Genomic DNA, 24836 nt, shown 5'->3' with positions numbered 1-24836 from the left:
AGATTGGGCAGTGGGGCACCAATAATCCCCTCAGCAGTCCTGATTGTCCGCTGTAGCCTCTTGATGTCTGATTTGGTAGCTGAACCAAACCATACAGTTAGAGATGTACACAGGACAGACTCAATAATGGCTGAGTTGAATTGTTTCAGCAGCTCCTGTGGCAGGTGGAATTTCCTCAGCTGGCAAAGGAAGTACAACCTCTGCTGGGCCTTTTTAGCAATGGAGTCAACATTATTGTCCTACTTGTCCTGAGTGATGGTGGTACCCAAAAACTTGAACGACTCCACTGTTGTTATAGTGCTGTTCATGATGGTGAGTGGGGGATTTCTCCTAAAGTCCACGATCATCTCCACTGAGCGTGTTGAGCTCCAGGTTGTTGTGATTGCACCAGACAGCCAGCTCTTCAACCTCTTGTCCTGTCTTATAAACACAACCCTGGGGAGCACCAGTGCTGATAGTGAGAGACCTGGATGTGAGTTTGCCCAGTCTCACTGTCTGCTGCCTGTCTGTCAGGAAGCTGGTGATCCACAAACAGAGTGGGGAGGGCATGGAGATCTGGGTCAGTTTGGCTGAGAGGAGGTCAGGAATGATTATATTTAAAGCCGAACTGAAGTCTACAAGCAAGATCCTTGTGTAGGTCCCAGGTCTATCAAGATGTTGCAGAATATAATGCAGTCCCATGTTGACTGCATCATCTGCAGACCAGTTTGCTATGTAGGAAAACTGAGGGGGATCCAGAAAAGGTCCAGTGATGTCCTTCAGGTAGGCCAGGACCAGTCTTTTAAATGAATAGATGATCACAGATGTGAGACCTTTGATTTTGGATTTTATCTGTTCCAGAGTTCAATGTGATGTTTATTCTACCATGTAACAGTATATTAATGGCTGCTTTTAAAAAACATGTCCCCAATGTTTTCACCAAAGACGATGCAGAATCAGCACAAGGATGTAAAGACCTTGTTTATTGCACTGATAACTCTCATCAACAGTTTGTAATTACAGTCAAAATGATGTGTCACATTTCAAAAATCTTTAGTAGACCATGTGATGATCTCAACACCAGCTTTAATGAAATATACTTTTACATTTTACAGTCCACCTCAGGTGAATCTGTTTAGTTCTATGTGAGAGCTAACATAAAGCATCTTCTTGTGATATTCTTCCAAAAAATCTTAGTTTATTTAATGAATAATGTTATCAGCATTTATTTACTGAAATGACAAACCCCAGCCCAAGGCCTTTGTCTAGCCCTGGACTAATTTCGAAGAACATACACTCCGCTGTTTGTTGCCCAGTCACCGTTTCATACCTTGCGAGTGCAACACTTTCTCCTCTATGATGTGCTCCTGTTCAGCTCCTGGGTGTTGGTCATGTCCAGGATCATGGTGAATATCTTCAACTTTCTGCAGTTCTCTGAATCCAGAATCAAGACGAAATACAGTGGGAACCTTCCCTAGGACTGGATTGTTCTCCTGCAGTCCACTGATCCACTGTGCAAGTGTAGCCTGATCGCTCTGCCCTGTCATGCACATGGCATAGACTGCGCCTTCTACCACTGAACAAAAGAAATCAGACATCACTTACACCAGTGTCTCTGCATCACACATTGGAGTTAAGAACCTACATGTTCGTGTAATTATCTAATCAGCCAACCATGTGGCAGCAGTGCAACGTCTAAAATCAGGGAGATACAGCCAGCAGCTTTGAGTGAATAAGGGAGGGAGGGAGGTAGCGCAGGGTTGAAGGTGGGGAAGAGGAAGGGAGGTAGATAACGAGTTAGGGCAGGGATAACAGTGGGGAAGGGAGGGAGGTAGAGCAAGGATAGAGGTAGGGCAGAGATAAAGGTGGGGAAGAGAGGGAGGTAGATCACACCAGAGGAAAAATTCACATCAACCATCAGAATATGGAAAAATATCCTCACAGTGATTTTGACCATGGTGTGTTTGTTAGAGCCAGGCAGGCTGGTTTCAATATTTCTGTCAATCTCTGGATTTTCACACAATGGTACAATAAAGAATATACTCTCAGGGAATAGCAGTTCTGCAGTCGAAAAGGTCGATTAAAAAAGGTTGGAGCTGACAAACAGGCTACAATAACTCAGATAACCAAGTCAGTCAAGATAATAAAGCTGAGTCTGCAATAGGCATCGGCTCACCAAAACTGGATAGTTAAAGACAAAAAAATGTAGCCTGGTCTGATGAGGGTTACAGATGGTAGAGTGAGTATTTGGCACCAACAGCATCAACCAAATGATCTAACTAGCCAGGGTGATGGATGCAGTATAATGCTGTGGGGAATGTTCTCTTAACACACTTTGGGCCCATTGATACTAATCACTGATACCATCACTTAAATGCCAGATCCTAGTTGAGTATTGTTGCTGGACATGTACATCATGACCACAATTTACTAATTGATCATCTTCTAATAGCTCAAACTGGTTTCATGAACATGACAATGAGTTCACTGTTATTCAGTGGCATTCCCAAACACCAGATCCACATAAAATATGGAACACCATTGAGATGTGGTAGAACCAGGAAATTCACAGCATGAAAGTGCACCTAAAATCTGCAGGAATTGCATGGTTCTATCATGTCAACATGGACCAGAATCTCAAAGCCATGTTTCCAACAGCATGTGGAATCAATGCTACGAAGAACTGAGGCTGTTCTAAAGGATAAGAAAAACTCTACCCTGTACTATAATAGCGTTCCTAATAAAGCACGCAATTTAATTATTTGTTATATTGAACTGACTACAAAACAGTTGAAGCCACATAGTCTATGGCAGATACAGTTGCATTTTATTATAACATTCTTATGCTTCATAATTACATTTGTGTCCTTTTTCCCTTGACTGTTTAATGTCTAATGTTTATTATTCAATATTTGCTGTAGTTTGCCTGTAGTCTTATGTCATTGTACAAACTGTCACTGTCATTAGTACATATGACAAATAAAACTTGACACTTATGCTCACCTTCATCCACATCAAAGCTGTCATCATCTCCCAAGTCTTTCTTAAGGTCAAGGTTAATATACTGGGGAAAGAAAAAGCTTTGCTCTGGACCAGTCAACTCAGGGTCGAGCTCCTCCTCTACCTAAACAGGAAAAATATATAATATTATTTAATTAATTAACAGCTCAAACAGTAGGTGTACTGTAAGTCGTGGGTTTATTTTTTATTAAGTCCCTGGTTCAAATGTGTTTCTATAGTAAACCTATAAGTTTATATAGTTTCATAGAACAGAGGCTTTTGCACTCACAGGCATTCCACAACACTGAACCATAGCTGAATTTCCTTAAACAGTATACCATGCTGTTTTATTCCTTTCTTTTCATTACACTATACAGCAATGTTGAACTCAAAATCACTATATTTTTCATTTGCAGGAGGTTAAATTAAATCTTTTTTTACACAAACCACTTTCTGGTAGATTTCTGTAACTATACTAAACTGCCTGACTGGGAATGAATGTTTGGGAAAGTTTGGGACAGGTCATTTAATATGATCATTTATATTATTTATCATTCTCTTACAACAATTCACTCAAATATTAGGTGTACATTACATATAATAATCAGTCAAAAAAGAGAGCTTGTTCATAACAATATGCACAATCCTTCAAGCCCCTATTGAGGCAGCAGGTGATTATCTGAGCTGGTGTAGGAAAACTCATGCAGATCAAAGGACAGAACATTATGTTTCTCCAAACAAGGACGAAAGGCCAGATAATAAGATAGAATACTTGATATCTTGTTTAAATGAAAAGTAAACCAGAAATGAACGAAAGGCTAAAATGTTTCATACGTTCTCACATTCATAATGCTCATTCGAACAGTACCTGCTCTTCGGGGGGAATAGGGTCGGCTCTGAGCAAATAATAATGCACACAGGTCTTCCTGAGCCACAGAGGAAAGGGACCTTCCACAAACACAGGTCTGTTTGGGTTGTGCTTAGCAAGCAGATTGCGCTGCTCTGGACTCTGGATGCCTGCGGGTAGAACAGAGTGTAAGAATATAGTTAAACTTCATATCAAATTAAACATCAAAATGACAGGTGCGGGGGGGCGGGGGGGCCTGGGCCTGCTGGCGTTGTGGGAAACCGCAGCATTTCCTGGATCAAGAAAAGCGGTAAGCATTACACACCTGTTTGGGGTTTGTCTAATCAGTGTTCTCTGTTGCAGTGGGCAGGAGTAAAGGACAAGGGGAGTGAGAGAAGGACGGTTCTAGAGTGAGACCCCCGAGAGATTCGGTCAAAATTGGTTGCCGCCCTACTGGTCTTCCTTCCCCTGAAACATTTGCTCTCCTACAATAACTAAATATATATTCTTGTGTGTGTGTGTGTGTGTGTGTGTGTGTGTGTGTGTGTGTGTGTGTGTGTGTGTATATTATTCTTAACTTTCTTAACTTATTCTTAACTTTGTGGAGAGTACGCACACAGTGGACAGAACACTTACTTTAAAGTTATACTATTTAGTTTATAGTTATATTAGTTATTTTGTTATATTTTTTATATTCTTCATGCTTTTATTTTATTTATTTAATTAAGTGATGGCACCAAACAAATGAATAGAAAATGCCTGATGCACGACTCAGTTTCATACCAACGACATATGGCTGTGTGATCTCTTCCCCTGCCTCTGTGATGTGTGTTGAGGGAAACTGTAAATGGACAGAAAAGATTATGGACATCTGAACAGTTACATATTTTAAACAATGCAAACAAAATATTTTACAATTAGGTCTGTAAATCTTAACACAAAATATTGTAGATAACGTATAACCAATGTTCTCAATTCCTTCAACTTTATTTCCTTTGAAGAGCCACACTACTGTAAAAGTAACTTTAATTACATTGAAGTAATTGAAAGTTTCAGCCTTGTAAATGACGTGTTAATCATACTACAAAGCATCAGGTCTTCAAATTTTTATTTAAGTTCAAAACAAACACTGGAAGCGTAACAGAATGGCTGCTTCTGGTGGTTACCTGATAAACGGTAATATTTGCATCCAGGTCATTAGCGATGCGAGTGAGGCTGAAGCGGGCAAGGTCCACTGGGTCTTGCAGGAGGTCGTGAGGTACTGGAAATGGATTCACATTCTTGAATTTGGGAAACCAGTACATGATACGCTGGTACTTCCTCATCGGGTGGCTCTTCTCACCAAAGATCTGAACCAGGAGGACTTTGGTTTCCATGTTAGGCATAATTCCTGCCGATATGTAATAAATATAAATATAACAAACAGTGTGCCAGTTTTTCTGGGCTGGACTTCATACAATTTAACCCAAATACCCATATACACACACATCATAATAATAAAAATAAATATGAATTGTATAATACAACACTGCTCTCGCTATGTTTCTTATATAAATAGAAGTGTGAATGCATGTGTGTGCATGATGCTGTACAGTGGACTGCTGTCCCATCCAGGATAAGTTTTCCACTGCACCCGTACCAGAATAAATCAGTTACTCAGTCATTAAGAACTATTTTCAGTGAAGAAAAGAACTAGGAGTCCTGGAAGTAATAGTTTTGGCCCCCACGTAAGTCATTAAGTCTGTCTGGAATTACATGCCTACAGCCACAGCCTACATCCACATAATAATAATAATAATAATAATAATAATAATAATCTTTATTTTTATAGCGCCTTAAAAAGTAGCATCTTAAAGCGCTTTCCATGCATAAGAGACATCAACAACTACAGACCGGTATCACTTCTCTCCTTTCTTTCTAAATCTCTGGAACGCACTGTTTTTAACCAACTGTCTGTCTATCTCTCACAGAACAACCTCCATCCGAACCAGTCTGGGTTTAAAGCGGCACATTCCACAGAGACGGCCCTTTTGGCTGTTTCTGAGAAACTACATGCTGCTCGGTCAGCCAAGCTGTCATCTGTACTTATCTTTCTGGACCTTTTGACACAGTCAACCACAAGACACTTTTGTCAACCCTTAAGAGCCTTGGTATCTGCGGAACAGCATGGGAATGGTTTGCTTCCTACCTGGAAAGTCGCTCATACCAGGTAACATGGAGGGGATCCACATCTGCCCCATGCAGACTCACCACTGGTGTCCCACAAGGCTCTGTACTTGGTCCCCTCCTTTTCTCCCTCTATACCCACTCCATTGGTGAAGTCATATCCTCACATGGGTTTTCTTATCACTGCTATGCAGATGACACTCAACTCATCTTTTCTTTCCCTCCATCAGATACCACAGCTTCCGCTCGGATCTTAGCATGCTTGTCAGACATATCTTTATGGATGAGTGCTCACCAACTTAAACTCAACCCCAGCAAAACAGAACTGCTGGTCATCCCAGGTGATTCATCCCCAGTTCAAGATCTCCAAATAACACTTCATGACTCTCTGCTCTCCCCTTCAGCCACTGCTCGTAACCTTGGGGTAACTATGGACAATGAACTGTCTTTTTTCCCACATGTCGCTAATGTTGCTCGTTCTTGTCGATTTCTTCTCTATAATATCGAAGGATTCGACCATTTCTGTCCATACAGGCTGCCCAGGTGCTTGTTCAGTCTCTTGTCATTTCAAGACTTGACAACTGCAACTCTCTGCTGGCAGGTCTCCCCTGAACGCTATTCGTCCACTGCAAATGATCCAAAACGCAACGGCACGACTTGTGTTCAATCAGCCCAAGTTTTCCCACACCACCCCACTGCTGCGCTCCCTTCACTGGCTTCCAGTAGCTGCACGTATCAGATTCAAAACACTGATGCTTGCCTACAAGCTCAAAAATGGACCAGCACCATCTTACCTCAGTGACCTCATCACATCTCGCACTGCACCACGCTGTCTGAGATCCTCCAGCACTGCTCGACTGGTACCACCTTCTCTCAGAATGAGAGGTAAGTACACTTCAAGGCTCTTCTCTGTTCTGGCACCGAGGTGGTGGAATGAACTTCCCCTAGATGTCTGTACAGCAGAGTCCCTGATTATCTTTAAGCGACGACTGAAGACCTACCTCTTCCTGAAATACCCAAATTAGCACTTTCCAAGTTTGTTGAATTCGAGTTATATTCATATTAAGTTTGTAATCTTGCGTACCAGTGTAGATTTATTCATTACTAGAGATTTAAAGCACTTTTGTACGTCGCTCTGAATAAGGGCGTCTGCTAAATGCCGCAAATGTAAATGTAAATAAGAGAAAAATAAAAATGAGGAAAAAAAAAAAAGAATCAATGCTGTTTTGCAGGCAAAAGAAAAGTCACACCAAATATTGATCTGATTTGGATTTCTCTTCTGTTCATTTACTTTCCATTATTTTCCATGTTAACTGATAAAAATAAACTGTGAATACTTTAATTCTTCAAACTATTTTTATACAGGACTGTATATAGATTTTTTTTATTTTATTAAACAGGTAAACACAACACGCACAAGCAAATATTTACCATAATTTTCCATTTGCTCCAGAACCTGCACGCCACACTCCTGTTGCCTGGGGTAGTGGTTAAACATCCTCTGAATAAAGTTCCGTGGCACAAATACTTCTTTGGGAAACACGTCCAAGAGTTTGTTATAGACTGTAATATCTCGCTCCACTCCGAATTCGGGCATTTTCTTCAGAGCGGCATAAATGAACTCCACATGCCCACGCCGGCGAATGTCCTTCTTGTTGAAGGTTTCCAGCACTCGGTTGAAACTGGCTTTGCACTTTGCATCTCTGGCTGCTCGCTCAAACAGCTCATCATGTGTCACCAAAGACTTGGGCTTTTTCTCACTCTCAAGCTCTATTATTTCCTGAAGATTTGTATTGTCCGATTTGCTCTTGCAAAACACAGAACTGCAGTGGATCCACCTTGGCACCTTTAACGGAAAAAACACAAGTTGAAATGGTCTATTTATGATGTAATAATATGATACATAGTTACTTAACTAAATAAATAAATAAATATTTAACTGATTGCTGTCACTGTGAACACTTACATGGCCATAGCTGAGCCGTGGGTCCAGTCGAGCAACTGCAGGAATAACTGTGGACGTGATGCATCCAGTATGATAGATTTGTAAGAGGAACCTGCGGGCCTTTATAATAAAATGACATTGTAAGCCTCTTTATTTGTTATGTATAGAAGTTTTTTATTAAGCCATACATAATACTATAAAGCATATTTTCAGGCGAGTTGAGGTATAACAATAGACTGATATTTAATGTCTTTTTAATATTTCTAATGTTTGCTTCAGGTTTATTGGGCAGAAACAGTTATCATATCATACCTTATTCTAATTGTATAGAAAATAGTGTGACATTTAAGGACCCAGCCTGAGAGCAGTCAATGCAGCATGGCGAAATCGTGCATTTAATACTCAATATCATGTTTTATTTATTTATTTGCTTACCATTGCTGTGTCACATTAAAACATTGTGCCTTGTGCTGTTTGGAGTAAATCTTCCTTTATTAATAAACTGACATTCAAAACAGAACTCATCATTAATGGAACACAACGTATCGGTCAAATCTCCTTCACTTTGAACGCACCGGCAGGGTGACTTCCGGGTGCATCAGCGATCACCATCCTCTTAAACAAGGAGGAATATTTGGTTCCGCTTTTGGTGTCGTTGGTTCGTCACGATAACATCACGCTATTGGCGGGAAGATCGGATCATTTTAGAGACTTTGTTCTTTGAATCAGATTCAATAAAAAGAACGAATCTTTTTCATTAAGTTCATTTGTTTCCTTTGATCAGAAATAATATAAAAGCTACATTTTCAACAAGCAGATGCCCTTAACACGTCTACACACACGTACTTTGACTATAGTTCCAAATATGGAAATAAAACAACGCAGCTAAGGACAAATTATGATAAATCAAATGAGTAGCTCTATTTTTGCCACGTGACTCCTATAATTATTGTAACAATAATTGTCAAGATACGGACCAACAATTATTTATTACATTGTGTAGCGTCTGTGGGAGTCACGTGAAAAAAGAACGAACGTCTCGGACTAGAAGAGATATTCTACTAATCTACTGATTCTACTGAATTGATCCAGTAGAAAATGAACGAATCGCTATTTGAGACGACTCGTTCTTCTGAGTCAAATTAAAGACTCGTTCAATATCAACGAATCGTTCATGAACGACACATCACCAGTGGCCGCTAGGTGGCGGATGAGAACAGAAACTTGTTCTGCAAGTTGTCATGAGAAATGAACCGCACTGTGCTTTGCAGCCTATTTCCCACGAATTGACACAATATAGCTTGTTTAGTAGTTTTAGGAGTTAAAGGAGTGCGAATTTTTATTGAAATGTCTCAAGTTTGCACGGGGAAGGGGGTGGTGGTGGTGGTGGTGGGGTGTGTGTGTGTGGGGGTGGAGATTTGTCTCTGCGACATACAATCCATTTACACCTACTGTAGTTACATGTGCACTTGCCCTCGTCGTGCATTTCCTGCATATGTGTGGCTTTGGACTGGAGTTGCATTTTCAGTCCGTCGCCCTACACACGCAGGCGCGCACGCACGCATACACACACACACACACACACACACACACACACGTGTCTTGTCTTTTTCCCGGGGTGTTGCTGCTGAGTTTACTTTCTCAACTTTCTTACTTCCAACAATGAATCGAGTGGATTCCTCGCACGCGACAGGGCGCCTTTTCAAGATGGTTTAAAACCAGGATCAGAATTAAATCATGGATGGATCAACAAACAGTCTGGGTGAGTGTCAGAGCACCTTCGACTTGTGAGACCTGCCTCGACTGAAACCTCAACACCCTAGATGAGAAATCAGAGCTGTCCTGAAGTTTGGATCCTGTTTGCTCCTCTGGCTGTTTGCTTATAAAATTGCTGCATGATTCTTATTTATTTCTATTTGGTCGTTTCAAATGCCATGAACTTCTCCCTCCTCCGAAGTGAAACTACAATCGTGTTGTTTGTCAGATGGCCAGAATGCCAGTTTTTGTTTCATTAAACCTGAAAAACTCAATTCAGTGGGTAATTGTGGTAGACATTTCAGAGTTTGTGTTGCAATGGAAATCTATTTTCTAGTTGTTAGAAATCAAGCCACTCACTAATAGTGATTTATAACATGTAAAAAAAGTTGTGTTACCCTGTCAGAAATGAGGTCATATCCAGTCCAGGGATTCAATTGATATTTGGTGGTGGTGGTGGTGGGCACCAAGAATGTTGCACACATCTTTAACATGTGTGTTATTACACACTATGATTAGCACTCCTTCCATGGAAATGCATGCAATCATCTTTTTTTTGGGATTCATTCAACTAACAATGATTTGACACCAAGTCAAGTCAAGTATATTTATATAGCGCTTTTCACAAAAGACATTGTCTCATTTGGTGTCCAAATGTTTCCATGTTTTTCTGTCAATTATGGATGTAAGACTCGATACACTGAATGTGGTGTACGACAGGGAATTGGTAAGAACGTTTTACTGTTTCTTCAATGGATACATTTTCTTTTCGATATAATATTTCAGTAGTAACAGCTATCTCACAGTGACTTCTGTCAGCACATATGTTCTATTACGTATTAATAAATAGTTTAAAGAGTGTTGCTGCTTAACAAAGCTAATGTGGAGACACATTTTCTATAGAGAGATCCATATTTAACATTCGTGCACATGGTCTCTGGTGTCAGCACTTTGTAACAGGCAGTACGGTTGCTGCCGCTGATGAGTCTCTTGGACAAAGACAGAGGTTTGACAGGTAGATTTAATGAGAGAGAGAGAGAGAGAGAGAGAGAGAGAGAGAGAGAGAGAGAGAGAGAGAGAGAGAGAAAGAGAGAGAGGATTTTTTTTTTGACACTACCTATACACTTTTAGCCAGTCATATGTCATTGAAGTAATGACATATGCAGGTCAAGAGGTTCAGTGATTGTTTACATCCAGCATTAAAATTGGTGGCAGGAATGGGATCTCTTTGGCTTTACCTGTGATATGGTTGATGCTGCCAGATTGGTTGGTTGGAGTATTTCAGAAACTGCTGGTCTCCTTAAATTTTAGGACACAACTGTCTGTAGAGTTCACACACAATGGTGTGAAAAAACAACAACAACTATTTCCTGTGAGCAGCTGAAACACCTTGCTGATAAGAGAGGTGAGATGAGAATCACCAGAACGTTTTTAACCTGACCAGAAGTCTATAGTTATAGGACATAAGCACTCTTTACAACCACGGTGAGCAAAAAACAAAACACCCCACACATCATTCTCCGAGTGATAAAACATCACAGCAATTCTTTGCTGATTTAGACATTTTCTCAGAGCCCAGTTTGATCCCTGGAGATGTGGCACAGTTGGTTGGTGACCTGTACATGCTACGTGATACATATATATATGATTTTTCTTTTGTGCAGTACCTTGCAATGAGCTCTCTATAAAGACTAGACGTGCTGTTCTTACTATTACAATGACGTATGCAGCACTTAAGATCTAATGCTGTACAGACCATTGTGTGGTTCCAGCATTTTCGTGTTTGTGTTTTGTTTACAGCCTTGTAAACCTCTCGAGCTGAAGGGCTTTGGGAAACCGTAAATATCACATGGAGAAAAGCCTCAGGCGTGTACTGGCAGTGTTTAAGTTTTTTCACTGTGTGCTTCTGATGAAGTTCTAACGCGTGCCAGCTTTTACTCCACGGACTTACGAAATAGTCCACCGATAAAATTTCACATGGCCTGGATTAAAAATGATGCTGGATGACATGGCATAATATAATACTTAAAGACTTTCATAGGATTTACAAGACACTTGGTGGTAGGTGGGGGTATTTTGTCTGGTTTATAAACTGTTAGGAATAAAAACAGTACAGGTTCATTGTTAACGCTTGTTTTGTTAGCAGCACATTTACCAAAGGCTCTAAAAAAACACCATGAATGAGTTTAATTGAACCTAAAGGAAGCAAATAATGACTTGAACACTGGACCAACATTCAATAAGATGCTTGTTACTGTGCTTCTTTGATTTGATGTTATGACATTATGTACATTATGACATTATGTCCCACTGTAGCCACTGCCAATGCTTTAAGATCTGTGCTGTACCTGGTTTATTTCACATAATGAATATTTAATTCAGTGATTGCTGCTCTGTGATTATTTTATTATAGAGGAGACATGGGTTTAGAGGTTAAGGAAATTCAGATTACATGGTCAGTAATGATACACAAGCTGCCACCTGTCAATCATTATCAGTTATTATCAGAGTATTGGTCTTTGTACTACTTATGCTCTGGAAAGCTGTGGCAAATCTAATCAGTGGTGTTTGTGTGAGCATGTATATCCTGCTGCATTCTGACTAACCATAAACAAACCAGCTGATTGAATTTGTCTGGGATATTGAGGCTGGTGTATTGAAGTCATTAGTGTGTTTGCGTTCGCAAAATCGCAATAGACAGGATTCAAATACCAAATTGAAAACAAAATAATACTATTTCAGGCAGATAGTTTCATTTACATGCATAGACAGCGAAATATCCGTGCCACGTTATTAGTTTTCTAAAAGGAAATTGGAGTGCGCTGATAAAAATCAGTTTGCTTGCACATCCCCATGTATACGTGCATGTTTGATTTATATGCCTTTTTTTTCATGTAATCTAAACTGCAGTTCATGCATGTGCGGTGCGAGGTCTAGTATTGTTAACATGGACAATATATAATTAAACAAAAAATATATGAATTAAAAAATACAATTATATTTACTTTTTCTTGTTATAAATATTGAATAATTCTCAAACATGTTTATTTCCTTTTAAAAATAAAAATATATATATGTGATCTCAGATTTTTGGACCATGCTCTATATACACATACAAACAGTTCAGGCTGACTGACCTAAAACAAATGGTGATTCAGACCAAGCTGTTCAAATGAGATATGAACATTGCTCTAATGGTTAAATTGAATTTCTAGCATAGGTATGACATGCTTAACTCCTGATACCCGAATGGACAAAACAGAGCATGGGGGAAGAGCTGAAAGGCAGGAGGAAGAAATAAACCTCGACTATGACGAACATTTCACCGCCAATTATGAAATACAGTACACAAACCCGCTTTCCGAATTGCAGTCATATTTAAATGTTTAGCTGAAAGGAGACAGATGGACACACGACTTTAGGCATCAGACTCTATTTTTGTGCAGAGACGCTTACCGAAATGATTTAAACTTATTACTGCAGCTCCTGTTTATTGTCAGTCCAGAACGTTTTTAAGACCTTTTCAGGGAGGTGTTTCGTGACTGGTGGTTGTTTATACAAGTGGACGCAACTAAGACCATGAAGAGATTTTTTGATCTAGTATTTAATGTAATTAGAATTTTGTATGCATGTAAACTCAGGTGATGATATAAACTTGATGATATTCCACAGCGATTTGTAAACTTGGTCCAAAATCACAATGCACATATTAGACAGACTGCACTTCAAACCCCACATGCAGTAAGAGTTCTGCGTTGTAGGATTTCACTCGATTACTGGTAATACAACACTACAGATATTTTGCCTACAAACTTCTAAAATAATGCAGTCTACGGTAAATCGGTTTGTGGTTTCAGGCAGCTCATCTATTTCTGTTACCAGGTTATTAGATATCTCACAAGCTTTGTTTTGTGAATACCTTTACTCCAGGATTCCTCTCCCTGTTAAAATTATTAATTATGTCCTTTTTTTGGTATAATGGCTTTGTGAGGCTTGTTGGCATGCAAGCATTTCTCTGCCAGTCATACTGTTGTCATTACTGCTTTGCTTTAAAGCTTTTAAATTCTTTTGTTGGTTTAAAATAAGATCCTAGTAAAGATAACAGCTTAAATAAGAACTTTATGTATAATAAGTCCAGGTCTTAGATCTGATAATGATCCTACTGTACTCTACAGAACTTTCTTTCTGACAACATCCAATACCAATTCTATAGATTCTATCAAAGATAAAATTAAAAAAAAGACTTTTTTTTTGTAGTCGGTTTCATTCCTTTCATTGTGTTGTAAAGGGAATTTACAGTTAATGAATTATGAAAGAGATAAAAATCAGAAATGTGTGAATCTTTTGTAAGACTATTGCACCATGACTATCCAGCAGACAAACTTTAGCATTTTGAAACCAGAATGTAGCTGTGTATGTTTCGGAGCAGCTGTCCTGCATCGTCATACTGAGAGGTGAGATCGTGTGTGTACCTTTAGAACTGCGTGTGCAAGCGAGTGAAAGTGCAGGGGCAGACACCAGCATGCAGGTTCTAGAGACTGACAGGAAATACCGCAGTCGATGGTGGGCGGCCTGACGGAGAGAAATGCGTACTTATAAATACAATGCTTGATGAATTGGGTACAACTATCGAGTCATAAGAGCATTTGACTGTTCATTTTGTTGCAGCTTTTAGCACTGAGGTCTGTGTCAGTTCAGGAGAGCATCATTATTATAGCACAGGAGTCATTATAGCACACCTTCTCAATCTAAGGCAACACATAATATATGCGATGAAGTGTAACTGTAGGGATTAGAGTCCTGACACATTGCAGCTCTCAAAGTGAAATATACAAATACACACAGCATACAGTCTTAATTTGAGTAGCTCTTAAAACAATGTAAATAAAAACAAACAAAAATATTTGCACATAGCCCATATCAGATCATTTTATATGTGATGAGATAACATGGTATGACAAAATAACAGGCTACTTCCCCAAAACTAATACTTTTGAAAGGTATTTTATTCCTTTGACATTATGGTAATTTGCCAACAATAATAGAGTTATTAATGGATGAACAACATGCTTTTTGTCCATTTTAATGTTGAGGAATGTACACGAGACAAGCTACTGTTCTACCACTTACATTATAGCTTTAAACAGTGCAACGTAACCTGATGTTACTGAGAAAGCTGAACGTGTAAAGTACTTTGTCTTATAAACTCTCCTGTGGCAGAAATCCTAATAACTATTACAAAGCACTGACACTAACTATTGTTGTAAAGTTGTTGAATAATATTTACAGTTCTATCCCTCTTTCCTTCAGTTCTGCCTTTCCTTTTATAGCCTGGTTTCTGTTATTTCATTCATTGGTTTATTATTAGATGTAATTTTTACCATAGAATAATGTCTGCACACACAACAGCAAGTAATTCAAAAGAGTTGATTATTATATTACACCATACATTAATAATTCAGTAGTCTTTACAGATTAAGGACTGATATGTGCATTAAGCCGTTTTAGAACATCCGCTTTACTGTTTTTTTATTACTGATTATAGCCTCCTTATTGATTTTAATTATTCAATGACTACACCAGTAAAAAAAAGATCTATTGAGGAATGTAAGTCTGGACCCAGGTCTTTACGGTTTAATGGTATACCACCATATCAGTGTCATTAGAAATTGTTAAACCATTAAATGCATGCCACTACAGGATTCTCTTTATTGTAGTTTTTTTTTGTTTTTTTTTTTGTTAAATTACTGAAGACTAAGACTGATTCTAAGACTGAACTTTCCTTAAACAACATAGCTTAGACTTTAGTTTAGACTTGAATTCTATCAATTCTAATTCTAAAAGTGTTAATTCTTAGTTCTGCCTGTCTAAAAATGTGTAATTGAAAAGAGAGGCTGGTAAGTATAGAGTAAAGCGAGTTCTCCATGATGCTGTTGGCTTTAGGCATTGGATTAAAATACAGATCATAACTTCAAATTTGTTATCTCATGGTCATGAGCATAAGTATGTAATACACCTTACTTTCCACTGTTCTCCTGTATTCAGTGATAAAATTCTGTTTCATTGCTTTTGAAATTGAAATGCCATTTGCAACTTCATAGTTGTTTCATTGTTAGTAGCTCATGAATATCCTTCTGTGCTGCTTCCCATGTGGCCGGGAAGTTTAGCGGAGCACTTGGATAACTTAATCTTTGCAAACTCGATAAACAAAGATTGTCATATGATTGCAGATCTGCAGAAAGGCCCAAACCAGAGCTATCATCCAAGAAGAATACGCTTTAATGCCAGAAAATTTGTGGTTCAGACAGGAAACATGTCTGCAGCAACAAGGCAGCATTTAATCTCAAGACCCGAAGTGACCAGACACAATAATGAAAAGAGATATTCTGAAAAGTGTGACGCAGAATCTGGCTCCGTTCCCTCACATTCCATAGCTGTAACTCATCAGCTAATCTTATTTTATCTTTCATGCTGGAATGAGTTCCTGAAACATCAATTCAATTGAAAACAAGACTGTAAATCTTTTAGCGACCTCGGATTCTTAGCTGTAAAGCATTTCTGGTTGTTGGATGTGTTACTGCTTCTTATGGTATCTACACAAAGAAAAGAAATTAAAGGTGCATTACAAAAATATAATTTTTGTAGGAGGATTTTATTTGTGTGGTGAGGGTGGGAAAGAGAGAAAGTTAGAGTTCCTCATTTGACCTAGCGAAGCTGCAAGGTGAAGACAGGAATTAGGCGGTAAAACATTTTCACCATCGTCTACTGTTACTAGAGGTTTGGAACTTGCAATTTCAGTCCTCAAAGGCTTTTGTGTATCAAATGCCAAGCAGGAAGTGCAGTGTACAGTATGTGGGCTGAATACACAGCTATCTCACAATAGTTTATCACTCTGCACTCGTGGACAGTGTATTGCAGTGTTTGCATAGCACACTGCAGTTTATGAGGATGGAATGGGGAGTGATTGGAAGTGAAAGACATCCAGAAAAAAAGATTCCTGTTGCAGTCTTGTTCATGTGGCCAAACAAATGTCAGGAAATCATCAACAGCCAAATAAGAGCGGACAAAAAAGAGAATCCAGATGAACACAAATTTCGAATTGGTTCCCGATGTGCCAGACTTGGCGGGTTTCAGCATGCCTTTTTAAGCAGTAATAGACACGTCTAAACATGTGATGGCTAACATTCGGGATTGAGACACAGCTGGACATACTGATCTCACTTAGTGACTGTAATAGAAAGAAATGACTGCCCTGCATGCCAGAAGTAAAATTCAGTAATTGAGGTGTAAATACCAGTAAAAGTAACAGAAAATAAGTTCATGGACCAGTTTTTTGTTGAATTGCAAACCTTTTTTTTTTGAAAGGTTATTAAATTGGCTTCCTGAAAACATGCCCTATAAGTCTCTAACCTTTGTTATTTTTTTGTGACATGATCATGAGGCAGCTTGCCTCGGGAGCTCTTGCTTGTTTGTCTTTCTGTTTTACTTTTGCCCTTTTGACCACAAATGCTTTCATCCATTGTAAAAAGTTACCGGTTGAATCAGTTATCCTTTTGTCCTAATGAAAGAAGGAATGCACACAAAATAGGGCACTTTGTTTGTTCACTTTTGTTCTTTTTTTTTATTGTTCTCTTTTAAGTGACCAGCAATGGAAAGGTATTGTATTTGCACAAAAGCCTCTTCTCTCATACCAGCTAAAAATCTCCCAACTTCTCTATTTGAGGTTTACACAGCAGCTCCCACAGAAGTAGGCTGAATCTCCCGTAATGAGGTTTCTTAGGAAAGAACATATTTCTTTGTAACCCTTGTAAACCTTTGTATATTTTAGTTGTTTTCTCTTTGGGCATGCATGCACTTAACCTTTTTTTGCCCGTTGGATGTAATGCAGATTACTTAGTATGTGTCTTGGCAAACTTTTTGATACTATAAAAGCTCTCAAATCCTTTATGCAGCTTGTTACATGGTCTTGCTGTCAGCACAACCAAATGAAAAAAAAAAAAAGGTCTTTGTATTTGAAAATCAACAACAGTTAATCCCAGTCTTTATCATTTAAAATGTTGCAACCTGATTGACTTTTTTTTGGCACCTCTTTCCAACAAGTTAACAGAATATTGTTGTAAAAGTTATTTGTTTTAACCTCTTAGTGTTGAGGAAACCAGATACATTTGAATGTTGACATTGGGTTTACTAAAGGTAGGTTTGGTCATCTGCCATGTTGGTCACATTTCCCCTTTTTGTGAAAGTATGCGATTCTTGGCCACGTCAGCTTTTGAAACATACTGGAACACTCTTGCCACGTTAGTCATCTTTGTGAGACGTAGTAGAAAGTAGTGGTCTAGGATCAACAGATGTTTCCTCCCGTATGCTGGCATTGCACACTTTCTTATTGACGTCATTGACTTTTGACAAAATATTGTAGAAGTCCATTGTAAAACTTCTTTAAAGCAACAATATATTGATCGCACAGAGTTGGTAATACATGCAAGCTATTTTTTGGCAGATAATTTTGTAAAGAAACTTAATACTGAGATTACAAGTTGAGAGGTAAGCCATCAATAGGCCTGGAATTTGAACTCACTGTGAAGTTTATACTGCAGTAAAGAGAAATTTTTATAAATACGCAGGATTCATGAGGCAGAATTTATATGCATGAGATCCTTGTTAAGGCTTTGTTTATTGTAAATAAAAACTTTGGATAGGGATCAGCTTTATTCATCTATGAGGAAGACATTTGATCCGATGTTCTGAATGAATGTTCAGACCTGTTGACAGCCATAATACAGCAATGCAATGTTTTAGTGGGGTTTTTTTGTAATTATAGTTTTGTAGAGTAAAACACTTAAAACTCCGGTCCAAGTTGGCCAACTGTCTACACCACACATTGCAACAAGTTGTTAAAACGCTTCTATTTCCCTTTATATATTGTGGCCTGAATATAGAAGATCTGAAACATGGAAATGAAAAATTAATTTAGGTTGTATTTTTTTTTTTTTTTTTTTTTTTTTTTTTTTTAGAACAACTGCTTTGGTAATTTAATGTCAGCTGCTGACTGTAGGGCATTGAGTGATTGCATAAGTGCTTGGTTCAGGCAGCATAGAATGAATCCTCCTACATTTTCATAGAGCCTGAATAGAGAACACCCATGCTTCTTTTTCAGAAACTCTGTGCCTCTGTGTTTCTGACTACCAGCAACCCATGTCAACCTCAGCTTGTAAATGTTGGCGCTGAATATTCAGAGGTTCAACCACAGTTCTAGTTTAGAAACTTTCTGGTAAAACCTGTTTATCTATCCATTTATACAGTCACCTCTCTAACAACCTCAGCAGTCAGCTGGTTGACTGTCTTGCACAATAAGGCTAGAGAACAATAGAAAAATCTATGACATGTGTCTGTTAGAAGCAGGGTGGCTTTTTGAGTGTAGGAGTTCATATTAGATTTAGAAGAGCTGTTTAACGGCCACACAGTATATTAAAATTGACACCACGCCTCCAAAGAATCAGTTGACATTGGTATTTATGGTTGTGACACAATTGCCTGTGGAATTTTTTTGCCACAACTTGTGCAACAGCTTCTGTTAATAGACCCCTTTGGCTGCTAAGGTTTTCAAAATGTTTTCTAGACCAGTGTTTCTTGGGGGGGTTTTTTTGGTTAATTTTTTATTTTGGATTTTTTAAAACTGTAAATACATTGTCAATTGGAATATAGTGAATATAGAATATGTAGCTGAACGCTGTAGCAATACACATATAGTAACTGTAGTAAATGCATCAAAAATACAGATTATCAAGCATATTTTGAGTTTAGAAAAGTCTTTGGACTGGTTTTGTCACACAGGCAACCCTGGTAGCTAACTTATTCTAGCTAGCAGTTTCCACAATGCAAAGATTTATGATTAGTATATGTGGATTGTGAATTGTAACCTTATGACAGTTTGCAATGACATGAAAAACATACTGTCAAACAATGATTATCACACATGAAAGTCTAATTTGTGGGCATGTTATAACACTACCTGTTGTAACAGATACAAGCTTATCAACTTGCTCTAACCAAATAGAAATCTTGTACTTACGGTAGAGGTGTGTTAACATTTTTTGTCATTTGTTCAGTCGCCAATTGCCTTCGGGTTTCTCACATAAAAACAAAGAACAACTGGCTCCAGACTGACTGAAAAAAAGAAAAAAGAAAAAAAAAAGGGGAAAAAAAGGGATTTCAAATCCAAACAATGCCACAACCATCCATGGCCAGGAGTACAAGAGAGGAAGACTGGCCAAGCTGTATGAATGGAAAAGATGACATTATTCTCTCTGCTCTTTGTCAATCAGAATAATATCAACCAATATATCACACAGTGTAGCAGTAAGATATGGTAGAGTAGGGTCACATGCCTTAAAGTTGGTCTCATTATGTGGGAATATAGGGAGCTAGGGCTGGCTGGTGAGTGAGAGCATGCAAATGACCAGATTGACGATAAATTAGACAGAAAGGAAAAGAAATTTGCATTTAGAAAGAAAAACGAGAAATTCCACTCTAAATGTGTCTCACTCAAAAACGTGTCACCTGTAAATAAGTGAATGTGAAAACCTTTTACATTAAAATGTGCTAAAGTATTAAGTATAAAATGTAATTATTTCTGTTTCATGTGTGTTATGGACAAAGGTTTATTCACACCTGTGCATCATATTCATTCCAGAAGCATGGACCCACAGATTTAGTAACCCTTATAATATTCCACACTCTTCTGGGAAGAGTTTTTAGTAGATTTTGGAGCATTAGTGAGGTGAGATCAGGCAGTAATGTCAAGTGAGAAGGCCTGGCACATTTCAGTTGATTTTAAAGGTATTCAGTAGGGTTGAGGTCATGGTTTTGTACAGGCCATTCCTTCCACTCCAATCTTGATACAAACCTGTCTTTATGGGTTTGTGCACAGTGGTACTGTCATGCTGGAACAGGTTTGGGCCCTTATAGTGATTGTAAATTGTAATGTGACATCATACAGTGGCGTTCAAAACAATTGTGAGCTTTTGGCAATAGTTTGAAGAATAACCACATTTGTGTGTGATGGTTTAGTGTGTACAGACATTTGATACGGTAATGAAGTTTGTAGAAACACCCTCGGTTGATGTCATGATTTAAAGGTCACTTATTTGTTGCTGTAAAATATATGAACCAAATGGAGGGTTTTGTGTCCAAGCAATATTTAAAAAAAAATAGTTTCCTCTTGTGAAATTGAGTAGATATTTTTCTCTGCATGTTGGATGAATGAATCGCTGTACTTAAACATTATATGAACCTGTCTGTCACCTGGATAACCCATGGAAAAACTGGTAGCCTGGATAGCTGGTTTGATTTTTTCTGCATGCCCGGGTTATTGGACATCCTTTTATGAAAACATGAAAGATTTATTGAGACATGACTTAACAGGAATTATGTGTCTGCTTTTCTTATACTTTATGCAAAGTGTGTGAAACTTTGAACAGTGGTACCTTTGCATCTATGGCCTCACATTTTCATTGGCTATAATTTTCTACAGAGGGTGAGTCGTGTCTATGTCACAGTTAATGATGTTAACAGTGTTCTGTTCGGCTATATTTCAATGTATTTATTGTTCTGAGCCTGGCGTCCCAAACCTATCATAGAGCACTGAATTATTATTAGTGTATCACTTTGCCTGTGTTCTCTAAAAGCAATATAATGTTCATAACAATGATTTAAGGTGACCAGGTCTGTGTATTTGCACAGATGATGTGTCGGCTGGAAGCAGCGCAGAGTTTCCAGACAGGCTCTCACTTATGGAAGTGCGGCTGCAGGCACAGGAAGATGAGATCACACTGCTCAAGTCCTCATTGGCTGATGCGTTGCGCAAGCTCCGCCTCCACGACCAACAGATCCCGCTACTGAAGCAGCAGCTAATTGCGAGTAAGATCATTCGAACTCTAAATACTGTTGCATAAACATACATAATGTTTTTACATTGGGTGAAGATTTTTTTTTATCTTACAATCACAAGTTTAACAGGATTTTGTTGGAAATGTAAAAGGGATAAACAATCTAATGTACCAGTTTGTATGTTACCGCAGTGAACCCTGGTGTAGCTCGGGCGTTGAATCAGTCCTTTTCTGTTGATGGGTTCTCCAAACCCTACAGACACTCCACCAGTTCTCTGGACGGGCTGCACAACACAACTGACAGGTATCCGTGCAGACACATCTGTGTATTCTTTGAATCATATTGGAAGATGTTTATTTTGTCTGAAAGAGCTGTTAATTCTAAAACTAAATGAACACCCACCATCTAGTTATGAGCCATTATTATTCTTTAAACTTTAAAGTCGAAACCGTAACATGTTAACAATGTGCTGAATATAATGAATAAACTGATCAACAGACGGGATATGACAAAGCTTCTGTCTATAATGTGTCCCTGGAGGTTCGAGTTCCTCAAGTTGTGAGAAATGCAGTTTTCCCACCCTCACATTTAGCACAACAAAGAAAGAACACAATGTTCTTTGGCATACTTGGACCCTGGGACAACTGAGCAATATTCTGTTTCAGAATTGCTTGGTTTGTGAGAACATACAGACTTCATAATTATTGATTTGCTATTATGTTTAGACTAAAATATAGTTCACATTGGGGTCCCTGAATAATTATTTCCATTAGGTATATGTTTTGGAAGTTTTATATTCTCTAAAATGGTTAACTGAGTTAACTGAGAGGTTTTTGCAATGATAGTTTTCTGTTTTAGAAATTATATTAGGCCTCAGTCACATGCATAGTTCAAAGGCTATACCTATTAATAGAGATTTTATTACAATGCAAATGATGATGGTTTATTGCTTGTATCCCTTTTGACTGTGTGTGTCTTCAGCCATGTCTCAAACTCATCTGAAAATGGTGAGGGTAGTAGAGCTCACTTCATCCCCAGCCTAAAAACAGTCACTAGTGAAAAGGCCACACAAACTGAACCTTGGAACCCTGAGCCTGAGAGGTCGCCTTTGGCTCTAATCAAGACCTCTAAGAGTCTTTCTCTGGAGGACGCACTTCCCGAAGGGGTCTCGCTCATGCATGGGGCCCTGCACAAAGCTCATCAGGAGAGTCAGGAGGAAGAAGACAGTGAAGAGAAGGACAAAAGCTGGCACTCTAAATTAGAGGAGACCATCCAGTGCACATCTATCAAAAGCATCCAACAACAACACAGCAAAAGCAGTGAAGACAGCCAAGGCTCGGCTCCTCAGACTCCAACTTCCAGTTCTCCAGCACCACCAACACACAGTGGACCCCTTTCTCCCATTCTGGAGGGCGAGAAGAAACCGCTGTGCGTTTAACCACTCGTCAAATCCAGTCTTTTTTTCATCTTTGCATGACCTTCCTGCTTTGGCTTAGTTGAAAATCTAACCCAATCACTTGCACTAATGCTATAATTATTAATACCTCTTAATGCCTCCTTTTTTTCCAAGATGCAACAGAAGCCTTTTGTAAAGAACAGTCTTTTCTTCAATGTTACTTTTCAGGGCTACTTTTTGGCACAAAGAGTAAACTGCTTTGAAGGGTGTTGAAGACAAATCCTTTAATATTTAGAGTCCTGGGCCAGGGTGGGGGGATTAGTGCTAAGCCCAGCCCTTTTTTTAGTGCAAGCCTTTTACAATATATGAGCAAGGGTAAATATAGTGTAAGCAGGCCAATGAAAGCCAAATTGCAAGTCTCTTTGACCTTAAAAAAATTTCAAGAACCTTTTGCTAAATTGAAACCTTGGAATTTTAAGGTTTGGACAATTCTGTTATTCTGAGATTTTACGCTTAAAAACAGATAATACTCTCCTGCGTAATTTGTTCTTTTACTTCTTTGGTAAAGTCTTTTCACATGTATTTATTTGCAAGTAAATATCATATGGTTAAGTCTGTCCAAACCGTATAATTCTTCAGTTCTGGCAGTATAGCATACAATTTTCTTGAGAAAACACTTCTACAGATCCTATGTAACTTTAACAACAACAACAACAACAACAAGATTTACATGGGATGATTGCATGCATTTCATCATATCATACAAAAAACACATTCTATTAGAAGATGTTTGGCATTAGGTTTTAGCAGAGATGATGCCAGTGCTTTCTGCCTGGTTGGAAGTTGTTTATGATAAGCAAGGCATGGTTGAACGAGACAGTTTTTGGCTTTACTGTAGTGTTGAGTGATGTGCATGAAGAATTAGCTGAGTGGAAAATGTGACTAGGATCACTAGCATTTACGCACTAACGCGCCGAGTGACGCCGCAGGTCAGATTGTAGATTCCTCTGCTGCATGTAGAGCCAATGAGGTCATTGCTAAAGTCTAAATTGGACAGAGGAAGGAAGTGATTTTTTGGAGTGTTTATAGTATATCTGTTCGGCTGAATAAACACTTGTAAATTTGCCACGGCGAGAATGAAGAGTTTACAGCTTATTTGCATCTTGGACTGGTTTCTGGAAACGTGATACACAACGTTTGTAGAATAGAAAGAACCCTGGCAATGAGAGCCCACTAACCCAATCAAATTCCACTTATCTAATCAAGTCTATTTTGGAAATTTTGTCATGCATTGTATTTCCTGGCTTGTTTTTGTGCATGAAGGTTTCTGGGTGATCTTTCACTGAATGCATTTGAAATATTTAGTGTGGGAGTGCATAGATTTGTGTGTGTGTGTGTGTGTGTGTGTGTGTGTGTGTGTGTGTGTGTGTGTGTGTGTGTGTGTAGAAATGATCTTAATAGACTGTCAAGAAAGCATGTGTGTTTCACTGAGTAGAATTGTATTTTCTCTATAATGACTTCAGTCTGGAAAATGCAACACCACAACCGGATTGAAATCGTACACAGGGTTAGAAAAAGAGGAAGATTATAGATTAACTTTTTATACAAACAGAAATGTTGCATGCGTGCCAGTACGTCATATAATTAGATTTATGAGCCTGGTTTCCGTTAGGTTTCATCACAGATCACAACGTCCAGTTCTAAAACTGTTTGTGACACAGAATGCGGAGGTGAACGATACAGGTTCTGGCTCCATTGCGCTGTTGAGAGATGTTTGCGTGAAATATTTGGAGTGGAAAATATGACAGTTTGAGATCTCAGTTGCGAATAATGCCGCAGGGCAGATCGAGAGTTAACTA

At 38.7% G+C, this 24836-nt stretch overlaps 2 protein-coding genes across 5 annotated transcripts in view; one reads left to right on the top strand and one right to left on the bottom strand.

Moving 5' to 3' along the window:
* Window positions 1-942: 942 nt before the first annotated feature.
* Window positions 943-9084, bottom strand: ecsit (ECSIT signaling integrator). 3 transcript variants are annotated; one of them, XM_083542209.1, is made up of 9 exons: window positions 9017-9041; window positions 8373-8648; window positions 7959-8057; window positions 7424-7838; window positions 4993-5216; window positions 4610-4667; window positions 3848-3996; window positions 2983-3103; window positions 943-1555 (listed from the first exon to the last, which is right to left on the bottom strand). In XM_083542209.1, the coding sequence occupies exons 2-9, from the start codon at window positions 8373-8375 to the stop codon at window positions 1296-1298; spliced, it is 1329 nt and encodes a 442-aa protein (XP_083398335.1). In that variant the 5' UTR covers window positions 8376-8648; window positions 9017-9041; the 3' UTR covers window positions 943-1295. The 3 variants fall into 3 exon arrangements, with proteins under 3 accessions (XP_083398335.1, XP_083398336.1, XP_083398334.1); XM_083542210.1 differs by having other exon boundaries at window positions 2983-3097; window positions 3845-3996; window positions 8373-9084; XM_083542208.1 differs by having other exon boundaries at window positions 8373-9084.
* A 70-nt stretch (window positions 9085-9154) lies between these two features.
* Window positions 9155-24836, top strand: part of eml3 (EMAP like 3) — a 31697-nt gene continuing 16015 nt past the window's right edge. Inside the window, exons 1-4 of one of the 2 annotated variants that reach the window (XM_083542134.1) lie at window positions 9155-9699; window positions 21435-21611; window positions 21773-21884; window positions 22563-23009. In XM_083542134.1, coding sequence (XP_083398260.1) covers window positions 9675-9699; window positions 21435-21611; window positions 21773-21884; window positions 22563-23009 — 761 coding nt within the window. In that variant the 5' untranslated portion in view covers window positions 9155-9674. The remainder of the gene's footprint in view (window positions 9700-21434; window positions 21612-21772; window positions 21885-22562; window positions 23010-24836) is intronic. The other variant, XM_083542135.1, reaches the window with a different exon arrangement.

This window comes from Silurus aristotelis, assembly GCF_946808225.1.
Source record: "Silurus aristotelis genome assembly, chromosome: 5".
Classification (NCBI taxonomy): domain Eukaryota; kingdom Metazoa; phylum Chordata; class Actinopteri; order Siluriformes; family Siluridae; genus Silurus; species Silurus aristotelis.
The sequence above is the reverse complement of the archived record's forward strand: the minus strand, read 5'-3'. Positions and strand labels throughout refer to the sequence as shown.